The sequence below is a fragment of the Larus michahellis genome, chromosome 22, assembly GCF_964199755.1.
Source record: "Larus michahellis chromosome 22, bLarMic1.1, whole genome shotgun sequence".
Taxonomy (NCBI): Eukaryota; Metazoa; Chordata; class Aves; order Charadriiformes; family Laridae; genus Larus; species Larus michahellis.
The window spans coordinates 4,795,982-4,817,792 of record NC_133917.1 but is presented as its reverse complement, the minus strand read 5'-3'; the positions used below and the strand labels follow the sequence as shown (position 1 = coordinate 4,817,792).

At 43.5% G+C, this 21,811-nt stretch overlaps 1 protein-coding gene across 5 annotated transcripts in view; it reads right to left on the bottom strand.

The window, feature by feature from the left end:
• The window catches only part of DIP2B (disco interacting protein 2 homolog B), a 70,275-nt gene that overhangs the window by 8,724 nt on the left and 39,740 nt on the right, over window positions 1-21,811 (bottom strand). For 3 of the 5 annotated variants that reach the window (XR_012584434.1, XM_074565168.1, XM_074565170.1), the window contains exons 5-30: window positions 20,491-20,703; window positions 17,973-18,116; window positions 17,083-17,202; window positions 16,277-16,474; window positions 15,955-16,046; window positions 15,343-15,453; window positions 13,748-13,871; window positions 13,106-13,215; window positions 12,263-12,365; window positions 11,195-11,259; window positions 10,822-10,915; window positions 10,132-10,251; window positions 9,218-9,332; window positions 8,456-8,595; window positions 8,105-8,241; window positions 7,703-7,783; window positions 7,092-7,219; window positions 6,168-6,282; window positions 4,888-5,089; window positions 4,360-4,469; window positions 4,139-4,219; window positions 3,458-3,581; window positions 2,301-2,422; window positions 1,569-1,680; window positions 989-1,098; window positions 216-346 (exon numbers count right to left, since the gene is read on the bottom strand). Coding sequence is in view for 4 of the 5 variants with exons in the window: in XM_074565168.1 (XP_074421269.1) it covers window positions 216-346; window positions 989-1,098; window positions 1,569-1,680; window positions 2,301-2,422; window positions 3,458-3,581; window positions 4,139-4,219; window positions 4,360-4,469; window positions 4,888-5,089; window positions 6,168-6,282; window positions 7,092-7,219; window positions 7,703-7,783; window positions 8,105-8,241; window positions 8,456-8,595; window positions 9,218-9,332; window positions 10,132-10,251; window positions 10,822-10,915; window positions 11,195-11,259; window positions 12,263-12,365; window positions 13,106-13,215; window positions 13,748-13,871; window positions 15,343-15,453; window positions 15,955-16,046; window positions 16,277-16,474; window positions 17,083-17,202; window positions 17,973-18,116; window positions 20,491-20,703 (3,202 nt within the window). In the remaining variant the exon portion in view is untranslated. The remainder of the gene's footprint in view (window positions 1-215; window positions 347-988; window positions 1,099-1,568; window positions 1,681-2,300; window positions 2,423-3,457; window positions 3,582-4,138; window positions 4,220-4,359; window positions 4,470-4,887; window positions 5,090-6,167; window positions 6,283-7,091; window positions 7,220-7,702; window positions 7,784-8,104; window positions 8,242-8,455; window positions 8,596-9,217; window positions 9,333-10,131; window positions 10,252-10,821; window positions 10,916-11,194; window positions 11,260-12,262; window positions 12,366-13,105; window positions 13,216-13,747; window positions 13,872-15,342; window positions 15,454-15,954; window positions 16,047-16,276; window positions 16,475-17,082; window positions 17,203-17,972; window positions 18,117-20,490; window positions 20,704-21,811) is intronic. The other 2 variants (XM_074565167.1, XM_074565169.1) reach the window with 2 other exon arrangements.

Sequence of the window (21,811 nt, the reverse complement as noted above, 5' to 3'; positions counted from 1 at the left end):
ATAATCAAGATAGGATAACATCTTGCTAATCTGCAGGAAAAGGGAACATATTATTTTCAGTTCAAAGACAAATTTTCCCCTTACTGTAAATTAGTCATTTTGGTAATGTCAACATAATCTGCCTGTAATTACACCAGATAAAGACGTGGACTGCCATTTCCCATTTATATCCAGCCAAAAGTTAATCTTTTCCTTTTTCTCCTCTAAAGCCATACCTGCATAGGCACCAGAGCACAAAACCTAGTCCACAATAGGGGTCAAGACAGATTGCGATCTGCCGAGAGGAGTAGAGCTCACACTGAAGCTTGATTGCCCTGCAAAGGCCACTCACTGCTGCGTGGGACATCTGCAACACAGGAGACAGAGACACCGTGCTGAAATTCAGGGACATCCAAACAGGACTTCATCAAGACAGGTCGGTAAGAGTAAAGGTAGTTTTGCCTTGGAAACACTTCTCCACAAACTATGTTTCTTCTTCCTTTATCTTCCATAGCAGAGGCAGGGCACTGCAGAACCCTCTGAGCCATGGCAAGCCAGAAACAGTGATACCAATAACTGTTGCTTAAAAGCTTGCGGCATCCCAGGCTTCAAACATCATTAATGACAGTCTAAGGCTTTCATTTTCTAGTTTCGTATCCTCTGTCAACTGCACCCCTATTCTGCTCTTGGTGGGGGAACGCAGCAGCTCACAGCTGTGCTACTCGCACAGCTCCCCGCTCTCCTGACAGGTGGCTCCAGTGGGAGGCAGCAGCAGAATTCCTGATGCCCACAGTAGAGACCCGTCTTCCTACACTGCAGAACTAATTCTTCAGCACAAAGTCACACGGCACCGTCTGCAGCGAATCCGCAGCTTTACCAGAGGAAAAGCATGGTCTTTATTTAAGCTACAAGAGCCAGCTGTGGCGGAGGTCGAGGGGAGAGGTGGTTCAGAATATCAGCCAAAGACAAGACACCAAAACCCCCGTCTTCTGAACCCGTTTTACTGTACCTTTACTCCTGTAAGCATGCCTGTTGTGGAAACACTAAAATCTAGATACGCTAACATTTCAGCCGTAGGTGGCTTATAGATCTGAGACAGTCGCTTCCTGGGCAAGTCATCTGTACAAGAAAGGAACAAACATGGTTAATTTTTGATTACTGAACTGGTATTTGAAAGAAGAATGCAACTTTCAAACTGTCCGAGATGGACGATAAAGCTTTCTGTTAATTCTCTTTCCCAAAGAGACAGATTAGTATACAACAAGACTTGCTAAAGTTCCCACATAGAAAGTTATTTATTCTTAGGAAAAGGGAGAAGAGACCAACTCGCTCTTGTCTTAAGGAGATTAACCGTTGTCTGCAACGTGGCTTTTCAGTAAGATTATTTTCCATGCATAGGTCAACAAATGCAGAAGAGACGTCAGTAAACAAAGTCAAATCTAGCTTGTATCTTGGACTGTCTTTCTAAATATTCAAACAAATTCTAAAGAGCCACACAGTTAGCATCTGAAATGGGGGACAGTCCCTTTGGAAGTCAACGGTAACCCCTACACAGAACTTCAAAAAGTCTCTTAGCCCATGGACCACACCTGTGTCAATGATGGTTGGCCAGGTTTTCACATCTACAGCAGCAGCTGCCTCTCTGGATTTCAGTAGTCTCATTAAGGTCTGGGTTGTGAGAATACAGGCAGCTTTGCTGACCTAAAAAGATAAACACTTACTAAAAAAAAGACAGACAAAAGCATGTCCCAGTGGCACTGTCATTGCAAGATCTGATGTTCAGAGAGTGCATTTTATCATCTGTAGCCAGCTTCCCCTAACAAACTTGCATTAATTTCTTTGGCGTTTGCAACACCGCTCCCTACTCTTCCTTCACTAAAACCCCAAATGCAGAGTAAAATGCAAATGACCACGCCAGGAACTTTAGAGCAGGTGAGATCATCACCCAGTCTACATCTGGCTTTCTCCCCATGGTTATAAGGGGGAGGCTCCTTTCCTGCTTACCGGGCTTGGAAAGTAACTAATAGCAGGATCTGCACTTGCCCAGTGGTAAGGATTGTCAATGTGAAATTTAAAGCACTAACATCATGTCAGTATCTCTCAGAAACCACCTGTTTTATAGCAATTTGTCTCGTGCATAAGGAGAGGTGGTTCTCTCTTGTGTTTTATGAATGACAACACTGTCCAGCTACAAGATGTGCCTCCATCACTGCTGTCACGTAACAACGTGGGCGTTTGGACCGCTGTGTTAACCACTGGAGTCCGAGAGGCCAAAGCAAGAGCGCTCCAGCCCCGCTCTCAGCTCCAGCCCCGTTACTCACTTCCACGATCATTCGCACAGTGGGCAGAGTAGCAGTGAGGCTCTGAGCATGAGGTGGTCTGACGGTCACGGGGATGCAGCCAGCGTACAAACAGCCATAGAACGCGGTGATTAGCTCAATGCCTGCAAGGACACGATAAGCTGTAGTGGAGGACACTGGTGGATGGACACCCCGGTGACACCGGCCGTTCCCCCGAGTACTTTTTCTCCAAGCCTCGGTTACATTTCCATTAGGTACACACACTAGTCTCTTCCACAGCACATGTGCGACAGAAACAGTTCAAACACCAAGGGCAGCACAAGGAAGCTAAGAAAGCTTGGGATAGGGGACTGGGAAAGTAGGGAAGACTGACCACACAGAAAACCATATCCATCTTACAGGAGAAGAATGTTCCAAGCGTCAAATGGCTCAAAAGTCAGTCAGGACAAAACAGAGTTGTCTGGCAGGGCAAGAAGTACACACCCCAGCGAGCACCTCTCACCAGCAGTGAGCATCTTGCGCACGCCAAGTGACTAAGCCGTGTGCTACCAGGCGCGGCAGGCAGAGCGCCCGTCCCACGGCTCCCAGCCTGCTGCTGCAGAGAAGGCGCCCACCAGTCTCAGACGAAGTGCCCATTTTCTGCACAGCTGAAGGCCACCGCACCGGTCTCTACCTGAAGCCACCCTGCCCGTTTTCTCACAGCAAACTACAGGCTTTCCCTGGATGAAAAGCTGCCAACTGGCAACGTGACTTCAGACAAACAAAATCTGAAATGACCAGGAGCTGAGGAGTCTCTGGTAGGGTGACTAGCGCAACTCTCCAGCACATGCCGTTTCTAATAACTTTGCAGTGAACAGATCATACCAGAGGATCCCTGATAATCACAGAAGCCTCTAAAGTTTCTATTCTAAACATCACGACACAGCGAGATCTAGCCGGGAGTGAGAAGGTACAGACTGGCTTTTCTGAAACTCCAGAGAATCGAAGTTCGAGTCCTGATAGTGCAAGACATTAGGACAGCCCTCTCTGGAGTCAAAACTAGATCAGTGAGTTACGCAGTCCCTAAGGTATCGCTGTTTCAATGATCTCTCCCATATTTCCAGATCTCAATGAGATTTCAAAGAAAGACCATGGTGCATTTCCACAGCGGGATGCAGTCATTATTAAAACTGGCTTACCAGGAGGATAAAGAAGCACCACATTGTCTCCTGCATTGAGATGTCCTTTGTCACACAGAACTGATGCAATTCTCTCAGCTTTTTTGTGCAACTGAAGGCAGGTGGCCGTGCACACAGTGGTTCCCTTGAAAGGAGACAAAAATGCTATAAACAAGGCCTGGCACAACATATGTGTCAGCAAAACGGCTGCTGAAAAAAAAATAAATAAAACAACCAAAAAACTTTCTTGCTAGCGTCAGTCTATAGCTACTAGTTATCTATACCTATAGGCTGCTGGCATTCAATGAGCCGTTTATCCACTACAGTATCAAAAAGATAGAGATGGAGTTAGATCTGCTCTAGAAAATTCTACCTTCCAGGGAGTCAGTTCAGGTCTTCTCGCACCAGAACCTTGCCAGAATATACTCAACAGGGATACACCATTAAATGATACAGGAACCAGTGGGACCTACAAACACGCTCAGTTTTAAAATGAAGCACTGAACCACGACAGTCATTTAGATAAAGTGACCTATAGGTTCAAAGGTTCAAATTTTAAGTTTCCAATCTATGGGCAAAATCCGATACAGAGACTAAATAGAGGACACTGGAGTGGGCAAAAGATTTTCAACACAGTCTCAAACTTGTGCTGAATAACATGCTGTAGACCTTAAAAACTCAACAACTCAGCACTGACTGTACCTTGGCATTTAATAAAAGGAAGAGTGGGTGGTCAGGAGTTGCTTGAGCTCTCCACTGCAATACCTCTGTCAGGAACTGGTGCTGAAACAAAGAGGCAGTAATTAAATACGAGTGTTTCTACTTCAGAGGCAGTATTTAAGTCCACTTCATGTTGCTGCTTTGCATTCGGCCACAGGGTAAATTCTTTTCCCATTCTCTAGCTGTAATAAATACTGATTTACCTTTTTAACTAAATCATTGTCTTCTATTTGACCAAGATCTCTTCCAGAGGCTTGAGCGATACGCTTCCCAGCAACCAGGTTCCCCACCATCACAGAGGCAGGGCCAACGCCTGTTGATAGAGAACAGCTGCATGAAATCTGGACTTTTGATGCAAATGGGAAGAAGCTGGCCTAGAACTGCAATCTGCAGGACAGCAACGGAACAAAGATTCTCTGTAGGATCCCACTGCTCCTGGGCACGGGTGCAAGAAGAGAGGTAATGAAACCTCACTGATAAGAGTTCAGAAGGCATTCCTAGTCTCCTGTTCATCGGCAGAGAGAATCCCAATGAGTTCAAAGGTAGGAATCAAAATTCCTGACTGACACATGCAAAGAGAGGCCCTAAACACGCCCCAGCCACAGGCCACAAGACAAGCTCTGGTCCCCAGGAAGTAGGACAACTCAGTGTTGGAGGCATCACGCAGCTTCCTAGGTCTGAGATTGTGAACTTCAGTTTATTAACATTTTTTAAAAAGGTGCTTGTGTTACCTGGTTGTTTCTGCCTGGGTTTTGGCAAGTTCGTCACACACGTGTGTGGGCACATGAGGATGTTGCACGGATGCAGAGAGCCCTCCAGAAAGTGCTGTTTAGTTTGAGAGATATGGATCCCTCCCAACGGTGTTTTTGGCAATGTATTGGCTGGCACAAGAGCAAGGCAATATACACCCACTTGGTGAATGCTGTCAATCGCCTAGAGAAAGGAAAGACGGTCACTTGGATTTTGGGTACTACTGGAGGCAGTTTGCTCTTACTGGCCGCTGCAGTTACTGACATACTGCAAGACAAATCCCCGCATGGGAAGTATTCATGCCAAGGGCAGGGGGGCTGGAACTAGATGATCTTTAAGGTCCCTTCCAACCCAGACCATTCTATGAGTCTATGATTTATAAGGTACTTGAGGAGCAAGTCAGTCGCTACCATTCCATTTCACCTCTGTAACATCAGCGAGCCCTATGGTAAGAGCTAAGTGCTTGTTAGCATCCCTGCTTTATAGTCCACTTCATATACAAGAAATCCTTTTTAAAATCTTTTATGACCAAAATCCCAAAATATACACAGTTGCCTGATGAATCATATGATTTTGATCTTAAGACTTTATCCATCTGTCTCCTCTGAGCCATCACGCTCTGCTCCTTTTTGTCTGCCTCAGCACTCAGGCATCTAATACATTATTCAGACCCACCAGGTACTTCCCTGATTTTTCTCCCCAGTTTGCATACTTCACAACCTGAAACATCATTCCCAAGAATGACCTACATGCGACGCAGGCAGCTCTCAAGGTAAGTATTTGCTGCTCATTCTGCTTTCTTAGGACTACACTCATTCAGCTGTTTTAACCTTTCTCTGCTTACTGTCTCCCTGCTGAAAATGTATCTCCAAAGATAAGGGTGGCTTTAAAGCGTAACTTGGAGCACCAGCATGATCCAAGACTAAAAGCAGAGCTCCTAAGCTTGAGCACTGGATCTGCTTTGCAGTGCTGAGAGGCAACTGTGTTTCTCTGCACAGTCATTTTGCTAGCATAATGCTGACCACTTCTCAGAGCCTACGCTACTCTGTGTAGCAGCCGCTTTCCCAGGACCTTCAGGACATAACAGAACAGCTTGTACACAGCAGATGTACCCAGCTTGTGACCCTGTAAAAATACCTTGTGCCAAGAGGGATCACGAGCCTGTGCTCTTTCCGTCTGGGGTGTGCTGATGGCTTCTGATCTGCCCACACACTGAAAAACTGCACAGACTCACCTCGTCCCCCTACGTGAGTGGGCTTACCTGCAGCACCCGACTCATCCACTGAAAACTGTCCTCTTCGGATGCATCTGGCCTCTGCTCTGCAACCACCACAATCCTCTCATCATAGAAGACTGACACTGAGAACACGGCAATCCTAAGGAAAAGGGGAGAGCCACATCGGCACAAATTCCAGTTTTACTCCTTGGGAACAGGAAGCCAAGGAGGCAGACTAAAGACAGAACTCATAAAAAAAAAAAAAAAAAAACATGGGGCAAAGAGAGAGAAAACATTGGGCAATTAAAATTGAGTCAAAAAAGAAAGACTTGGTGAAGTATGTAAGGGATTAATTCCACCTTCTGATGAAATTTCTACACAGCATAGTCCCCTGTCCTCTCAATCTGCCATCACGTTTCTGTTCCAACCTGTGGCAAGTCACCAAGGCAACAGAAGCTTTAAAAGCATCTATATGACATAGGGGGCTTAAAAATCTCCTGTTAAGTCTTATATGTTAAGTCGTAGAGACATGAGCTCCAACCCTGCCTGAGGATGTAGAAAATTATATCCACAATTGCTAAATAAAATTAAGTATCTTTGGACATTAATGAAATTCTTTCTTGCTGCAGAGCATCAGCCAGCAGCCAATTACTACAGAGACTTAAAAGTAAATTCTACAGAGACAGAGAATTAAATTCTCCATGTGGCCAACTTATCTTGTTACTTGATTCCTTCCTCTAAAGTACACAGACTTGATGAAAAGCCAGGCAGGATAGTGGGGACAACAGACCTGTGTTGGGCTGGATCAGGCCAATTGCTGTCTAAACCAAACCCATATTTACTTTAACTGAGCTACCCAAACAAAAACCATTACTGAAGAGAAATCGAAGAATATACTAAAGGATCCTGTTTCGTTATATCACATGCAGAGGCTTATGGGGAGTGGGCAAGGTTTATTTTGCTGCTAACCTTCCTCTGTAAACTGTTTTTATTGACTCTACTGCCAATCCAGTTGCTACAATGTCATCGGCATTATGTCTACGTCCACTAACGGTCAGCAATCCATCCATTTTTCCAACCACAAACACCAAACTGCCCTGAAAGATAAAAAATTATCTGTGAGTAACTTACACAGAGTGGAAATTCAAATGTCTTTGATGACTTGCACATTTCATAACTATGACTAGATCAATGGAATTCGCATAAAACACCTTTTCTTTCTCTTTAAATCACATCATTTATGACTGAACCAGGAGAAGCATTCTAGCCACCCAGTCAGACAAGACGCTCCAGCACGCGTAGCAGAACTGCCTTAAGAAAAGCTTCTTAGACTTGGTTGTAGGAGAATTAGCAATCTAAAAATGCAACAAGCAACGCAGTAAGGCACTGTAATGACAGAGTGCTGGAAAAGTAAGGGCTCCTACAGGCTCAGGCAAATCCATTAACTGGCAACTGTCTTATCCACAGCAAGCTCTCCTTACACACACTTCTGTACCCAAGCGCTTTTCTTTTAAACATTCAAGGCTATTAGCACAAACAGAAGAATACAGCAAGGCAAGCTCAAAAACTCTGTTACGTACAGGTCCAACAAACCCCAGCAAGCCGGAGCGGACAAAGGGCACATCACCCACGGGCGAGCCAGCCGAGTTCACAGGGATAACCTGCAAGAGAAGGGAGGGCACTGGAGGCAAAGTGGATTTGCCTGAGGATAGAAAACCATTCCCCACATCAAGAACTGCACTATATGCGAGCGACGTGATGAGGAGAAGGGGAGGGAATCCTTGCCCAGTCACTGTTTTAACATCGTGGGAGACCTTTATATGAAAGGGGAACACTGCATATATTTAACCGTAAGGAGTTTTTCAGTGTATCTTTTTAAAAAAAAACAATATTAACACTTAAGTTACAAACCCAAGAGATTTTACAAGCCTATCAGTTCTACACAGGAAATGGGGGAAGAAGATGCATTCTACTACACGTACCTCAAATGTATTCTTTGTCACCCCTGCCAGCCCATAATACATCATTCCTCCTGCTCTGGAGCTAACACAGATTTCACCAATTTCATCTGTTTTACAGAGCTGAGGTGGTCCATCAGGTTTCACGATACACATCATTCCTAGGACAAATTGTGCATTGTTAAAACAGTCCCCAGGCTTTGTCTCGTACAAGAGCTGACACATTTAACCGTGACAGGGATGTGAGCCTGCACGGGGACTGCCTGACCCCCCTGCTGAGGCTGAACACGGGAGAGAACATCGACCGGTTCTTTTTCTAAAACATTCCAGACCATTTGCAAAAAGGTCTTACAGGAGACTGCTGCACATTTTTACCTCCTGGCATCACGTGGCCAACATCCTGGACAGTGAGAGCAGAGTTTTTGTCTTCGGTGTTGACACGAATCACACCAAAACTCAGGCCGTTCATGGACAGGATGGCTCTTCCAGGCAAAGGTGCCCCGGGGACCCCAGGCCTTTGAAGGACACAAAATCAATACACTAAATCAGGCACACAGGCTATTATTGGACTAGGATGAAGATACTGCAGCAACAGAAATATGCATATTTCAGTGTCTCTTCTTCGCATAACGAATTTAAAACTGTGAGATGGCAGTAGAGATTGCCTCCCAGAAGAGCCACATTGATCGATAAGCAAGAAATCATATTCCTGGGCAAGTGCAGCTCTTCTTCCAGCTCTTTAGCTTATTCCGTGTTAAACGCCAGCTCCCAGGCCAGCTGATTACAGGACTATTTACTAGAGAAGGCAGCAACTATGAAAATCACTGTCCAAAGTGATATCAAATTTAACGTCAGATTCAAGAATACCACACAGCTGTGTAAATCAAGAGTTGGAAAAAGCAGTGCACAGTTCTTACAGGCACTGTTGAGCTGTCACACATTTCAGAGGGGGAAAAAAGCACTCATATCTTAGGAGAGACGTTTAACAACTTAGCTATTGAATACCTGACCACACACAGAAAACGTCAGTGGACCTCATTACATGCTTAAGTCAACTAAGACCAACCGATGTGTGAACAAACCTCAGCCTGGATCACTTAATCTAGCAAACAGGCTGCAATGCTGTACGCCCATTACCTCCGTATTGCAATAGTCATCGCTTCTGGAGATGTGGCACATGGACAAATTGCCTCTGGCTTAAGCCCATGGCTCTGAAACAAGCTCAGGAAGGCATCACATGAGGAAACAGACCCTGGAAAGAAAGAAAATATGCCACTATGTCTTTAAATAATTTGATTTTTAAAATTGTCCGTAAAATAAGCTAGAAATAAGTGCAGTGCACTTGCAGAGTGTATATACTGTATCCCTTCTAAAAACTCCAGGTAGCACCTTCCAAGATAGCAGCCACAAAGGAGCTCAAGTGCCTACTGAATGTGACTTGGGAACAGGCGTGTTCTCTTGTGGGAACAAGCCTGCTTTTCTCCCCGTTTCCTTCAGAATTGTTACATGCTCACGGTACAACAGGCTTAAAATACCTTCCAAACCTCCAACAACTACTGCACATACGTAGGGTCCGTTTCCATGCCGGACGCATAAACAAAACAGGTCTAACGGTATTCAAGGTATCCCTTCCAGATGGTGCCATCTAGACAAACATTCTTTAAGCCTTTTCACTAACAGCATTCCTTGCAGATTTTTCTGTTGTTTTTTTCCCCTTCAAAGTTCTTCTTAAAAGTTTTTACCTTTTCCCCTGTGAACAATTTAAAACGAATCTCACTGTGTCTCCCAGAACTCTGTTTTACACACAAGAGCTCCCCATTCAACTCTCCAGTTTTTTACTTTGCAGTATCTTTCACAACTCGTACTCAAAGGACGGAAGCACAGAGACCCCCTTGCCCGGATGCTCACGCACCACAACCCACAGCTCTGTGGCGCTAGACAGCTGCCCTAACTGAAATTTTCTTGGAGGTATCTACAAAAGGAGTTAAGCTTGATCCTGGGAGACCACTGAGAAACCTCTCTCCTGAAAACAGCAGGATGCGGATACTCACAGGGATTTGCACCATCGGTTACAATCAGCATGCGCAGAGAACTCAAACTGACGTCTCTTTGGTCTCGATGGGCCATCATGGCCCAGTGCAAGTCTCGACACTTGACTAAAGCAACTTTTGCTGCAAACCAACACACACACACACAAAAAAAAAAATAAGGACAAGTAAAGGCTTTCCATGAGTCATTTTTGTATGACTACACACTCCAACACCCCCAAATGAGAGAACTGTCACTAAAGCAAGCGAGCCTTAATTAAGTGAGCCTGCAGTAACAGCAAACCCCAACATACAATAGCATCTGCTGTGGCACACAGGCCATTTGCCCACCGCCTGAGCCAGGGTCTGTCACTACTGCAGCTCCTCCTCCGAAGTGCATAAATCAGTAACACCATCTGAATGTCCTCGGTGAAGACCGGGAACCAGTGGATCTCGCTGTGCTCAACTATTTTCTCGGTCTCAGAAAAGGCACTGCCTTCAAGTACACAGGTCATGAGGGCCCCGTCAAGTTCACTGACATTCACATGGCATTAGGACTTTGTGCATATTTAGAAATAAATTAAGAGTTTTGGCCCTCGAGATCTGTCATGGAAGTGCAAGACGACAGGCTCTAAAGCATTTGAGATTTTAATGCCCCTCACTCATTTATCCTGAGAACTTCAAGCTGAAGTTGTGGAACACACACACAGTTACCTTTGTGGGCATGAACTCTCTGCACCCACGAGAGCGGACAGGTTTTCATCACAGAATAGGGCACGCTGATAGTATGCAGCTTGTTCATTACATTCTGAAAGGTAGAAAAAAGATTTTCAGAAAAGCGTTCACAACACCTATAAATGAAACAAAAATACGAGTCACTCTCACTCCTCATCAACCCCTGCCCCACCATGAATTCACATAAGGTTTCTGAGGATGCTTCTACGCTTCCTCCAGAGAACTGCGGATCTACCAGGGAGAGAAATGGGTGACTTAATAGGTAATTAACGTATCCTCAACCATCTCCTCAAATGTTGCAATTATGAAGAATTAGGAAATGCTTCAGAAAGTCCTTACAGGCTCAACTCACCGTCAGAATGCCATGCCACAACCCTGCATCCTTCTTAAAATCCAAAACATTCACTATCGTTTCACCTGGGAAAAGAAAGTTGTAGTTTTGAAGTGAAACGTGCCAAGACAGCTGTGACCATTATTTATGCTGGAATCTGCATACGCTTGAATCTGTCAGAGCTGCTCCAAGAGGTACACGCGTAGCAAGCAAGCGCAGAGCCTTGTTTGTCTGATTATACGTTTTACTAGTCAGAGCTCCTTGTTATGCAAAATAACACAACTGAACATCAGTTTAAGAGAAGGAACACATCCCAGAAAGTTGCAAGAAAATTACACTGCAGCCTGTAATGCACATCAGAAGAACAGGAAGGGTCTTAACCTCATTAAGCATCAGCAGCGAGGGAAGACAGTGGAGAACATCATTCAAGCGCCGACTCCCAGAAGCAATGGAAATTAAAGTGATGGCTTCCAAAAGACAAACTCTGCATTTTAAAGTACTATGACATAGAGCTCTAAAAATAAAGTTTCAGTCATAGGTATATAATTAGCTTGATTTACAAGGTAGACCAGGCTAAAACCATATCCTATAGCAGAACTCTCTGTACTCCCACCAGCAATTTCCAACCTCCATTTCTGGATTAGCCAAAAAGCCTCATGCAGCTAGTACAGAACCAGTTTATGCAAGAGGCGCTTTGATAATTACACACACTATCAAGAACAAAAGTTCAGAAATGCATTTTAATGGTGATCCATCAGTAGAGCAAGAGAAAGACTCAAGTCCGTTGGAAAACGCTCCTCTTTTCATTCATCTGAACAGACTTGTTAACTCTCTAGGCATGATGCAAATCCCACTTTTTATTCCTCTTCACTACGGCAGTGAAAATGATGTAGTTTGGGAGAGAAAAGAGTACAGGTAGTCTTTAGTTCTGCGGAGAGTTAATCCACACCATCCTCCCCCCCCTCCTTTTTTTAAAGTAGATGTTGTGTGCTGATTACTCATAGACAGCTGTTAAAAATACGAGAGGTAACCACCAAATATGGTGTTGCTGAACCTTCATTCCTTTGATGTTTCTGGGACATCACCCACCTTCGGAATAGTTGCAGGCCTGAGACAAGGCTTGACAGTGAGACAGCATGGCAATCCGAGACACCGTAACGCCCATAACGCTGCCCTCTTTGCTCGTCTTGTACTGAGAGGAGGAAAAATAAAGTCAAGGCGTGACTCTGGATCCCACATATGAAGGAAATTAAGTCACAGAATCCATATTAAATAGTTTTGTTTTTCTAAAGCTGCTGAGACATACTCTAAAAAGTACCTGTTTGTAGAAAGGTATCAGCAAGGTTCACTACAGAAAATATAGTTATTCGGGTAGCAAAGGTGTTCAGCCAACTCCAGGGAGACCGGAGATAAAGATGGCAATTGAATGTGTTTGTGTTTATGTCACTATTACTACTTCTCACAGCATCTCTTCCTGCTCCTGTAAGTAAACTGAAAAGCCAATCTGTAATTTTAGAATAGCCAAATTACTGTTACTACTTAAACCCCTGCAATTCCTAGAAGTTGCCTTACTGAGGTGTACAAATGAAAATAAGCCCTGCTAGGAAGAGCAGAAAATTCAAAATACTGTGGGCTTAAGGAGTTTCAGAAATCTGCGTTATCAAGTACACTGTCTCGGAGAGCTCAGTTGTCTCAATTACAAGCTTTCTGGAACAAGAACAGCGTTCAACTCATTTCGAGCAGCGCTCAAGGCCACAAAGATATTAAAAACTAAAATAAGCCTCACAGCAGGTTGTACACAGTGAAAGACTTGTTTCAGTGGCTAGAAACTGAGAAGTTTAAGGTAGTGAGGTGAAAGTATTATCTCCCTGGTGATTAGAACATTAAATTCAGCTCACGGAAACTACTTTCTATTCCCCATTCACTACTTACCTCAATATATGCTGGCTCAGTTCCTGCAGCTGAGATGTTGGGCTGCCAGTCCTTAGGAGATTTGGAGAGATATTTTGAATCTGTCACAACCCATTTGAGTCTGGGCCAACCTAGAGCCAAAATTAAAGTGGAATATTAATATCGGTTTATTTATTGAGGGATTTATATTCTGCAAGAATATACTAAAACCCCATTATTTGTCCAAGTTGAGTTACACAAGCAAAATACCAATCCAAGCCAAGCTACCAGCCAGAAGGCTCATTTCGTTTCTCATCAGGGAGTTCAGTGGGCAACAAGGCACTTCCTCTACTCAGGAAAGATCCCTGCAGTATTTCTAAACATAGCTTCTTGTATCGTTAATAAAACTGCTTTTGAACCTGCCAAATGCAACTGAAGGGACCTGAGGACAGCCCTGGCTTGTAAGGCGGATTCACTGTGACTTCCAGAACCACAAAGCAATTCCGTCAGACACACAGATCAATCTACGCCGTACGCAGAAAACCTACGTAGTGAAGTGACGCTATCAGAAGAGTTGCTCTCTTTGTCCCCCCGCCAAATGCATTCAGACTTCTGACAACCACTGTCAGACAGTTCAGCTATAGCAAAAGTACAATCAAAAGCCAAGTATGTAATGCATCTAACCTTTAAACTGCACAATTTCTCCATTTTGGGTTTTCGGAAGCCCTTTCAGACAAACTTCAGTGGTGAGGGCCAAAGCAATACCACAGCTTCCCAGCAGAAAACCAATCTGCTGACCACCAGCATCCTGAAGGAAGAGGGGGAAAAAGTCATTCTTGTTTAAGGTTGACGTAAGTCAACTTTCCCCTTACCAAAATCCAAGGTTTGGTAATGCTCTGGTAACTGGATGGTAACATTATGGATCACATGGAGAGGAAAAAAGAAAAAAAAAACCCATGCCCACAAACACTCTTTCCTTTGGTTTGTCCTTCTCTGCCTACATCCAATGTCTGGCAATGGTTTGAAACTCAAATGACGAGCACTGTCTGGCCAGGGATGAATAAAACCGCTTCTAAGCTTAGATAATAATACATTTTGGAAGATGATACATATCCAGCACAAAGGCCAGCTGGGGAAATGGAGACATGCCTACAAGCCAATAAAAGTCCATAGGAAAATGATAAGCCACCACAAAAATGCAGAAGGGCTACTTAGTCTTCTGCATACCAAGCCTGCTCTTTTCAATTCATTTTGTTCACAAATGAAACGATTCGGTAACTGGGGACAGACTGCAGAGAAATCTGGTGATTCTCAAAGGGAACTCTTTATACAGAAAACAAGTATTGCATTGGCAAGACGAAAGTGCGTTGGATGTGAAATCCACCGAAAACAAGTGCTCATGCCCAGCATCCAGGCATCGAGCAGACACCATTTATTTTCATTAATGGAAGCCCAGATGCTTCAAAGAGGAATGAGGAGGCAAAAAAAGCAAAACATGTAATTACAGTGAAATAACAAGGCCTCTTTTTCCCCAGGAATTAATTTCTATTGCACAATGATAAAAACACTGAAATGAGGTAGCTCACTAAGAAATCTGATTGGGCAAATACTGGGAGTTTTAATTTTGCAGTTGGTTGCTATAGCAGTTGTCACGTTGCAGACAAACGAAAGCAAAGCCCGGTGACTCCCGTAGGATTACCAGACGAGCTCGCCATTTCATTACCACCTCTCTTGCCATATGTTTGCCATTATCCTGTTGCTTTTGATTCCTCTTACGAAATCTATAGTTTTAGACAGTTCTTGACACGGCAGTAATATGGCAATATTGCAAAAATTCTGGTAAGGGTAAAGAAAATGCTTCGTTGAGCAAATCATTTATAAAAAGCGCCTCGAAGTCTTCAGAAATACGTAGCACCTCCAGCCTCCAGCAAAGTCAAAAGACTGGCAGGTGCTAAGCATGGCTGGAAAGGAGACCCAATTCACACCGATCAGAGGGCAGATTCACAATATTACCTGTATAAATTATTTGCAATAACAGAATGAAGGCTACAGCATTTAGGTGAATCGACCGTGCCCAGCTACTCAGCACAGTGCTCTGGTCAATATGTTTTTCCATTTTTAACCAGCTATTCCAGGTTCACAAAGGTCTCGCACATTGCGTTGACACAGAGCTGCCAAGGCAGCAGCTGGATGCTGGGAAACTCTTTCAGCGGCTGATGGTCTGACTTGGTTTTCATCCCACATCAGCCTATCGCTCCTCTAAGTTCCATCAACGTTACCTTTCTGGTAAGAGGTACCTCTATAGGCACTGGTATGACTTCCGCTAGGAGACAGCCGTAAAATGCCACCATAAACATGACTGGGTCATTGTTGGGATAAACAAGGGCTACCTACAATTCATAAAAATATCTTGTTAGTTGAAATACAAGGAAAAATTGCAAAGTTCAGCTCTATAGTGACAGGAAGTCAGAAAACTTTGTGTTATTTCACATTCTACCACAGCATTTTTCACAGGGCATCTTCAAGCGCTCTTTCTTCCACAGAATATCTGTGGAAGACGGCTCCTCACGCAGCAGTGTCAGCACTCCCTGTGTGCCCGTACACCCGAAGATGCACACACAGCCGAAACACAGAGATCTAAAGCTCTGTATTTCTCTCAGAGGTACAATGCTCTTTCTTAGATGTATTTCAAAGTCCAGAGCCAAGAAGTTGCTTACAGAGGAGCCAGCAGGACTGAAAAAATCACAAAAGTGTCTTTCCCAAATAGCTTGTCCCTGGGATAAGAGTTTTGCTATTAAAAGAACAAGATTATAGTGTCTGTGGTAAGTTACAGCCCCCCAAAAACCTCTTTTTACTTCAGAGGGAGAACCAGACAGTCCCAAACTCATTACCCTATCTCCGGGTTTTAACACGGGTTCATTTTTGGTCCCCAGTTTATTAAGCAGTGTGTAGGCCAGCTTGAGACTTCTGCTCCACAATTTGCCTAGAACACAAAGAAGAGAGACTTGCACAACTCTAAGTCAACCCAGCATACAAGAGAATATTTCAGTTCTTGACTGCTTTTACCTTCTACTGTCACGTCCTCTGTTTCAGGCACTTTGTGCTTTGTCTACAAAGCTCTCAAAACCCAGGACAGTATTTGCAACCACACCAAGACCAACAACCCTGTGTTCCATCCGCTGCTGCTCTCTCGGAAGCCAGGGCTCAACTCACCATATGTGAGAGTATAAACCGGTTTTCCTGTAACATCCAGTGCTGTCAGACAGGGGCATTTCGCTTGTGTGGTTCCCCAGCGCTGCAGTGCCGCTTCTAAGGCAGGAGGCCAGTTACAAACAACTCCCAGGGGCTCTCCCTTCACAGGCGTCATCTGGCGTCCCTCTGGCTTGGGCTGGTTTGGGTCAGGCTGCGGAACTGAAGAAAATTCAATCATGTCTCCAGTTCATCTTTGCCCATTTGTTACCAGACAGTTAAGCTGGAAAGATGCACTGAAAACCAATGCCTTTCCTCAGCATCTTTAGGTTTAACAACCCCCATCACATTTCATTTCCTAGGAAGCCCTGCACAAAACAAAACACCATGAACATAGTCTTCTCCTAAGGTGCTATTAAAAGGTATTCAATTCAACAGCGAGGAAAGGAACAGAAAATTAGAGAAAAGACAAATAATCTTACAAAATACGGTTGTAATAAAATTACTCGTAAAGACAATCCCTTTTGGGAACTTAATTAAGTACCCTAAGTAAATGAAGGGGTTTAAAAAAACCTATTTAAATATTTTTGTTAATAAGGTTTAGTTATTGGAAGAAGTTTAGTGTTGAGGAGGCTACTCAAAGCTCAGCAGTACAGTGAATTACTTCAAACGTTGGTTTTGTATCAGACTATTAATGAAGTCTACTGCCAGCTGCAAACAGCGGATCAGTGTCAACTTCAAAAACGATGGCATAAATAAATTCAGCCCTGCGCATGTGTGTTTACTTATAATACATGATCAAAAAACCCCACATTATTTAGTGCTATTACCTTCCACAATTTCTTCAAAATCATCCACAAAAAATTCTTTCAGGGGTGGCCTTTTAGGTCTTTTCAAGGTGTTAAGCAACTGCTGAATTTTCGTGGAGACTCTACTACTCACAGGAACACCTGGAGGGAAAGATTTTGTCTAATAAAAGCGTTCATCATCTCTATTAACATTTACATCTTACCTCCTTCCACTGGAGGATACTTCCCTTGGTGTGCCCACTCATTCAACTACCACCTTCCGTTATTAAGGGCTGTGCCAGCGCGGCATGACATTAGTAAGCATTTTATCAGTTCTGTATTAAGTCAGTGCTCAGAAAATGCTAGTAACAGAAATTCACTTTTAAAGCATTTACTCCCTTCCAAAGCCTGATTCGCCCTTGCTGTAAAACCACCCTGCAGGTCCGCGCCTGCCTGCGGAGGGAGGACACAAGACCAGAAGCATCACTGCTACCCCTCTGCACAAAGGTTTATGCCAACCAGCTTAGAGTGAGCATTATCAGCTTCATGGGACCCTAATCACAGTTAAGAATTACATTGGTTCGTACACCTTACCTTTCCTTTTGGGGATTCTAGGACAAAAGCTTTTAAAAACAATTAGCCTACCTGTATATTTGTAACTTTTTTCTTAAAAAGTGGTAGAGAAGAGAAAAGCCTATTCTCTCCCCCATGATCTTCTCCAGTTCAGTACCTAGTAGGCAATTGCTACATGGGAACGAGTTAACGCCAATAACACAACTGCGGCACAGGAATGTGTTAATGCTGTTGCCATAACCCTTTCAAATTTGTGAAGTGCTTAAATGGGATACACGTAAGTCACATGACTTGTTCTCCCAACTCAAGTCCTTCCTTAACACCATTCTAATTTCTGGGCACTGTGAGAGGTTCCGTACCATCAGCAGTATCCATGAGACTAGAGCGGTTAGATCCCTTGTGCATGCCTTTCACGATCCCTGAAGGAGGAAGGTCAATCGCTGCTGGGCGTGCTGAGGACGTGGAGGTAGTTGCTGTGACATCTGGGGGAACTGAGAAATTTTCTAAAGAGAGGGAGAAAATTGAGATGGCAATTAACATATACCTTCTATTATCCGACAGAACAAGCAAAGTGTTAGTTACCTGTCACCAACAATCCTAAAAATTTAATGGATTGAATGTGTGGTAGCCCTTATTAATGCTAAACACACTGCTTCCTAAACATTAAGTAGCTCTAGGAGGTGCACAGTGTCTGTTGGGGAAAACAGAAAACAATGGCACACGATGAGTGGCTTTGTCCCTGTCAGCAAAGTGGTTCACCAAACCAGAATTCCTATTCTGGGTCTCTAACCTTCAAATCAAGCTAAATCTCTTGACCTTCAGCACTGTAAAAAAGGAAAAAAAAAAAAAAACCAAGCCAACTTTGAGATCCACATGAGCTCTGAAATATTCAAAGCCCCAGAACAAAAAACCTACATCACCTATGCAGTAACTTCTCTTGCTAGAATTATACTATTTAACTTTTTTTGTCAGTAAGGGCTTTCCAAAACAAAACACACGGTAGGCTATTGACTACAGCAGATCAGCAAAACATCATGTTGAGTTTAAATTTCTTCCAGTTCGGTGGCTAAACAGCACGAGCCTGCCCAGCAGTTAAATAATAAACTTAAAATCTAATGAACAGAGCAAGTTGGGTCTTACTTTTGCTTTAAGTTGCAAGACACTGTTTTGCTCTTCAGATGAGCTTGTAAGCTTCAAAACTGCAAATAACTCTGCATACTTCAGAAATTCTCTCATTAATTTTCTCTTAAATAAGCGATTTTTGCTTATGTGGGATTTCTTTATACAACACAGTAGGTTCAATCGTCTGATAGGGCAAGAATATTCTATTCAGGCTTAATAGAACGAGCAACTGTTGCTTACAAAGGAAAAAACCCAACAATTTTGAAACTGTTGGCTTGCACAGAGAGAGTCTGGAGGAAGTCAGATACTGAATAATTCCCACAGAAAGGATTTTGTGGTTGATTCTCTGCGCCCCCCCCCCACCCTTTCAAAAGAGAAAAAAAATAAATCCATTTCTGCGTACCTTTGGAGATATAGTGGCACAGAATATTTCTTATGTATTGAACATCTAAGATCACCAGGAAGGACCTAGAATTTGTACAATTGCAAGTATTTGCAGGACTTTTTATTACTCTCCAAAGAGACGCGTATGTGAGAGTTCCTATTCATTTAAAGCAGGTGTTAACACAGGATGAATGTGGCATCTACACGGCAAATCCAATTTCAATGAAGATTTAAAACTTCCATTTTGCATAAAATACTTATTATATTAGATGGTAGTTATTCTGCAGGTAAAAAGCTAGATTACCTGAATTCATTACAAAAGGCAAACGTGGGTTTCTGTAAGCTCCAATTAAAAACAGCCTCTCTGCTTCAAAGACACATTAATTATACTGACTACATTTTATGGGCAATTTCCCCGGTTTTCCATTTCAAAAAACAACTTGCATCCCAGCAAATAAACAAACAAAAGTAACAGCAATAAAAAAAAAGTGAAATAGTTAAAAACACCAGCACCTCTATGCACTGCTTGCCCCAAACCAGTTAAGCAAAAGCAGAGAGCACACAAAATACAGACATCTCCTGGGATGCAGTAATACCCTTAACAGCAGATAAAAAAGACAAACATACACAGAGCAAAACCAAACTTTGCAATTTCATACAGAAGCATCAGCAGCAAGGAGCACCTCAGAGCCTCAAAAAACTGAGCCTGGGGTATCCAGATCTGTAGATTTTGCTCCGTCTTCTCAATACCTGGATGCTCTGATTATTTCTCAGACTAGTCATGAAAGATCTCTGCTAAATCTTTACTCTGCAATACGCATTTTTTGGAACAACATGCTCATTTGTTCACACAAATGGCTGGGTTTGGTTCCCCCCCGGCCCCCCTTTTTTTTTTGTGTGTTGTTAAATCTAACACAAACAATAAACTGTTAGGGCAAGATGAGAATGTTAAAACGCAGTATTTCCCCCACTCGGTAGGCAAAGACACCCCTATGGTATTCATCAGGACACAGATGCCAAATGCTACTCGCGTACGGTAGCTCTGTACACACAGTAGCTTCAGCTGTAGACATACGCAACACAGTACACGGAAAGAAAGCTGTGCCTATTGAACCTGTCGATACTATCACTATCCCCTGGAGTCACTTCTACCTTGATAAGCTCCTGCCCCCCCCCACCTTCCCCCTTTTCGCCCAACTCAATATTCTGAAATTAAGGAAAAAAAAATCGTGCAACTCCAACAAATCCTAGCAAGTTCCATCAAAACTAACTAAACTCTCGATCCGAATTTCCCTTATGCGATGGACAACTCCAGCTTTATTAATACAATCTGAACTTAAAGCAATTTTTCTGTTCATACCCATCTCCTACCTATTCGAGTATTGGCAAATACATCAGCTAGTGACCCACTGGTCCCTTTGCCTTCTCCATGGGAAAGTGTAGAAGATGCTGATGAAGATGTGGATGACCCCTGAATAGATCGGTTGATCCAAGACTCAGCATTCTGTAAGCTCTGATGCAATGCAGCAGAAAGAGCAGCTTGGCGCCTTAGCGACCCCTCGTCCTCGGATGCGGAAGACGTGTCTGTGTGGAAGCAGAAAAGAAAATCTAGCTGCTTAGGGAAAAGCACATTGCACTGAACATGCTCTTTTTCCAATTCACATCTCAATGGCACAGGCTTCTCATACGAAGAACTCTTTTTCACAGGCTGTGTCAAACAAGGTTACATTGGCCAAACCAGCAGTTAAAGCAACAGACATGTCCAGTGTGAACACATTTCCCCCTGGTGTTTTGCCCCTGTTTAAAGCACACAAAAGATTCACTTTCTCAGTCAAGTACCCTTCCCCTGGGTTCTCCAACTTATTGGCTTCTCTCTCATTACTTTTCCATTCATGTTCTATAATATCAGATGCTGTATTGCCTAACATTGGTAATTCTGAAATGGAATGCGAGGGGTCAGCAGCAGGCACTGGGAAACAAATGTGCCAAGGCCACGCGCAGAAAATGCTTTTGTCTGGTATTCTAAACAGTCCCTTTCAATTGCAGAAAACAAACAAAAACCCCACCCCAAAACAAAACAGAGAAAACTACAACAAGGAACCGCATCTGCATTTCGAAGAGAACAGATATCCCATCTGCCCTAAAGCTGTGACCTAATTATTTATCATGAAGAAAGGACTCATGACTTGGCACCTGAAGTTGTATAGTGCCACATACAAAGATTCAGTTTGGCTTTGGCCTAAAATTCAGGTGTTCTTCAAAGTGATTGCCTGCCTACACTCTGGTTGTAAATCGAACTATTAAATCACAGTCTACCCACTTGCCAAAGCAGAATGCAGTCATAAGCTGAAGAAAAAACTGATTCCAGACACACTGTAAGTGCTGACCTTTGTGTCGTACCCACAACTCAGAACGTGCTGTAGTCGTGGACAAGTTCATACAAAGCCGAGAGCCAAGCAGACACCGGGAACATGCACTAGCCCCCGGTAGAAAGGAAAAGAAAAAAGGAAGTATGAAGAAAAAAGGAGATGAAAGAATAGTTATGAGTGAAGTGGCCTAGCAGAGCTGGTTCAGAGACATATGAATTCACAATGAGATAGGAATTCATAATCTTCAGATGACTTCATCATCCAAATGACTGCGATGCTTCTGCACAATGACAGACAACATAAAAGTCACTGCCAAAAATGAC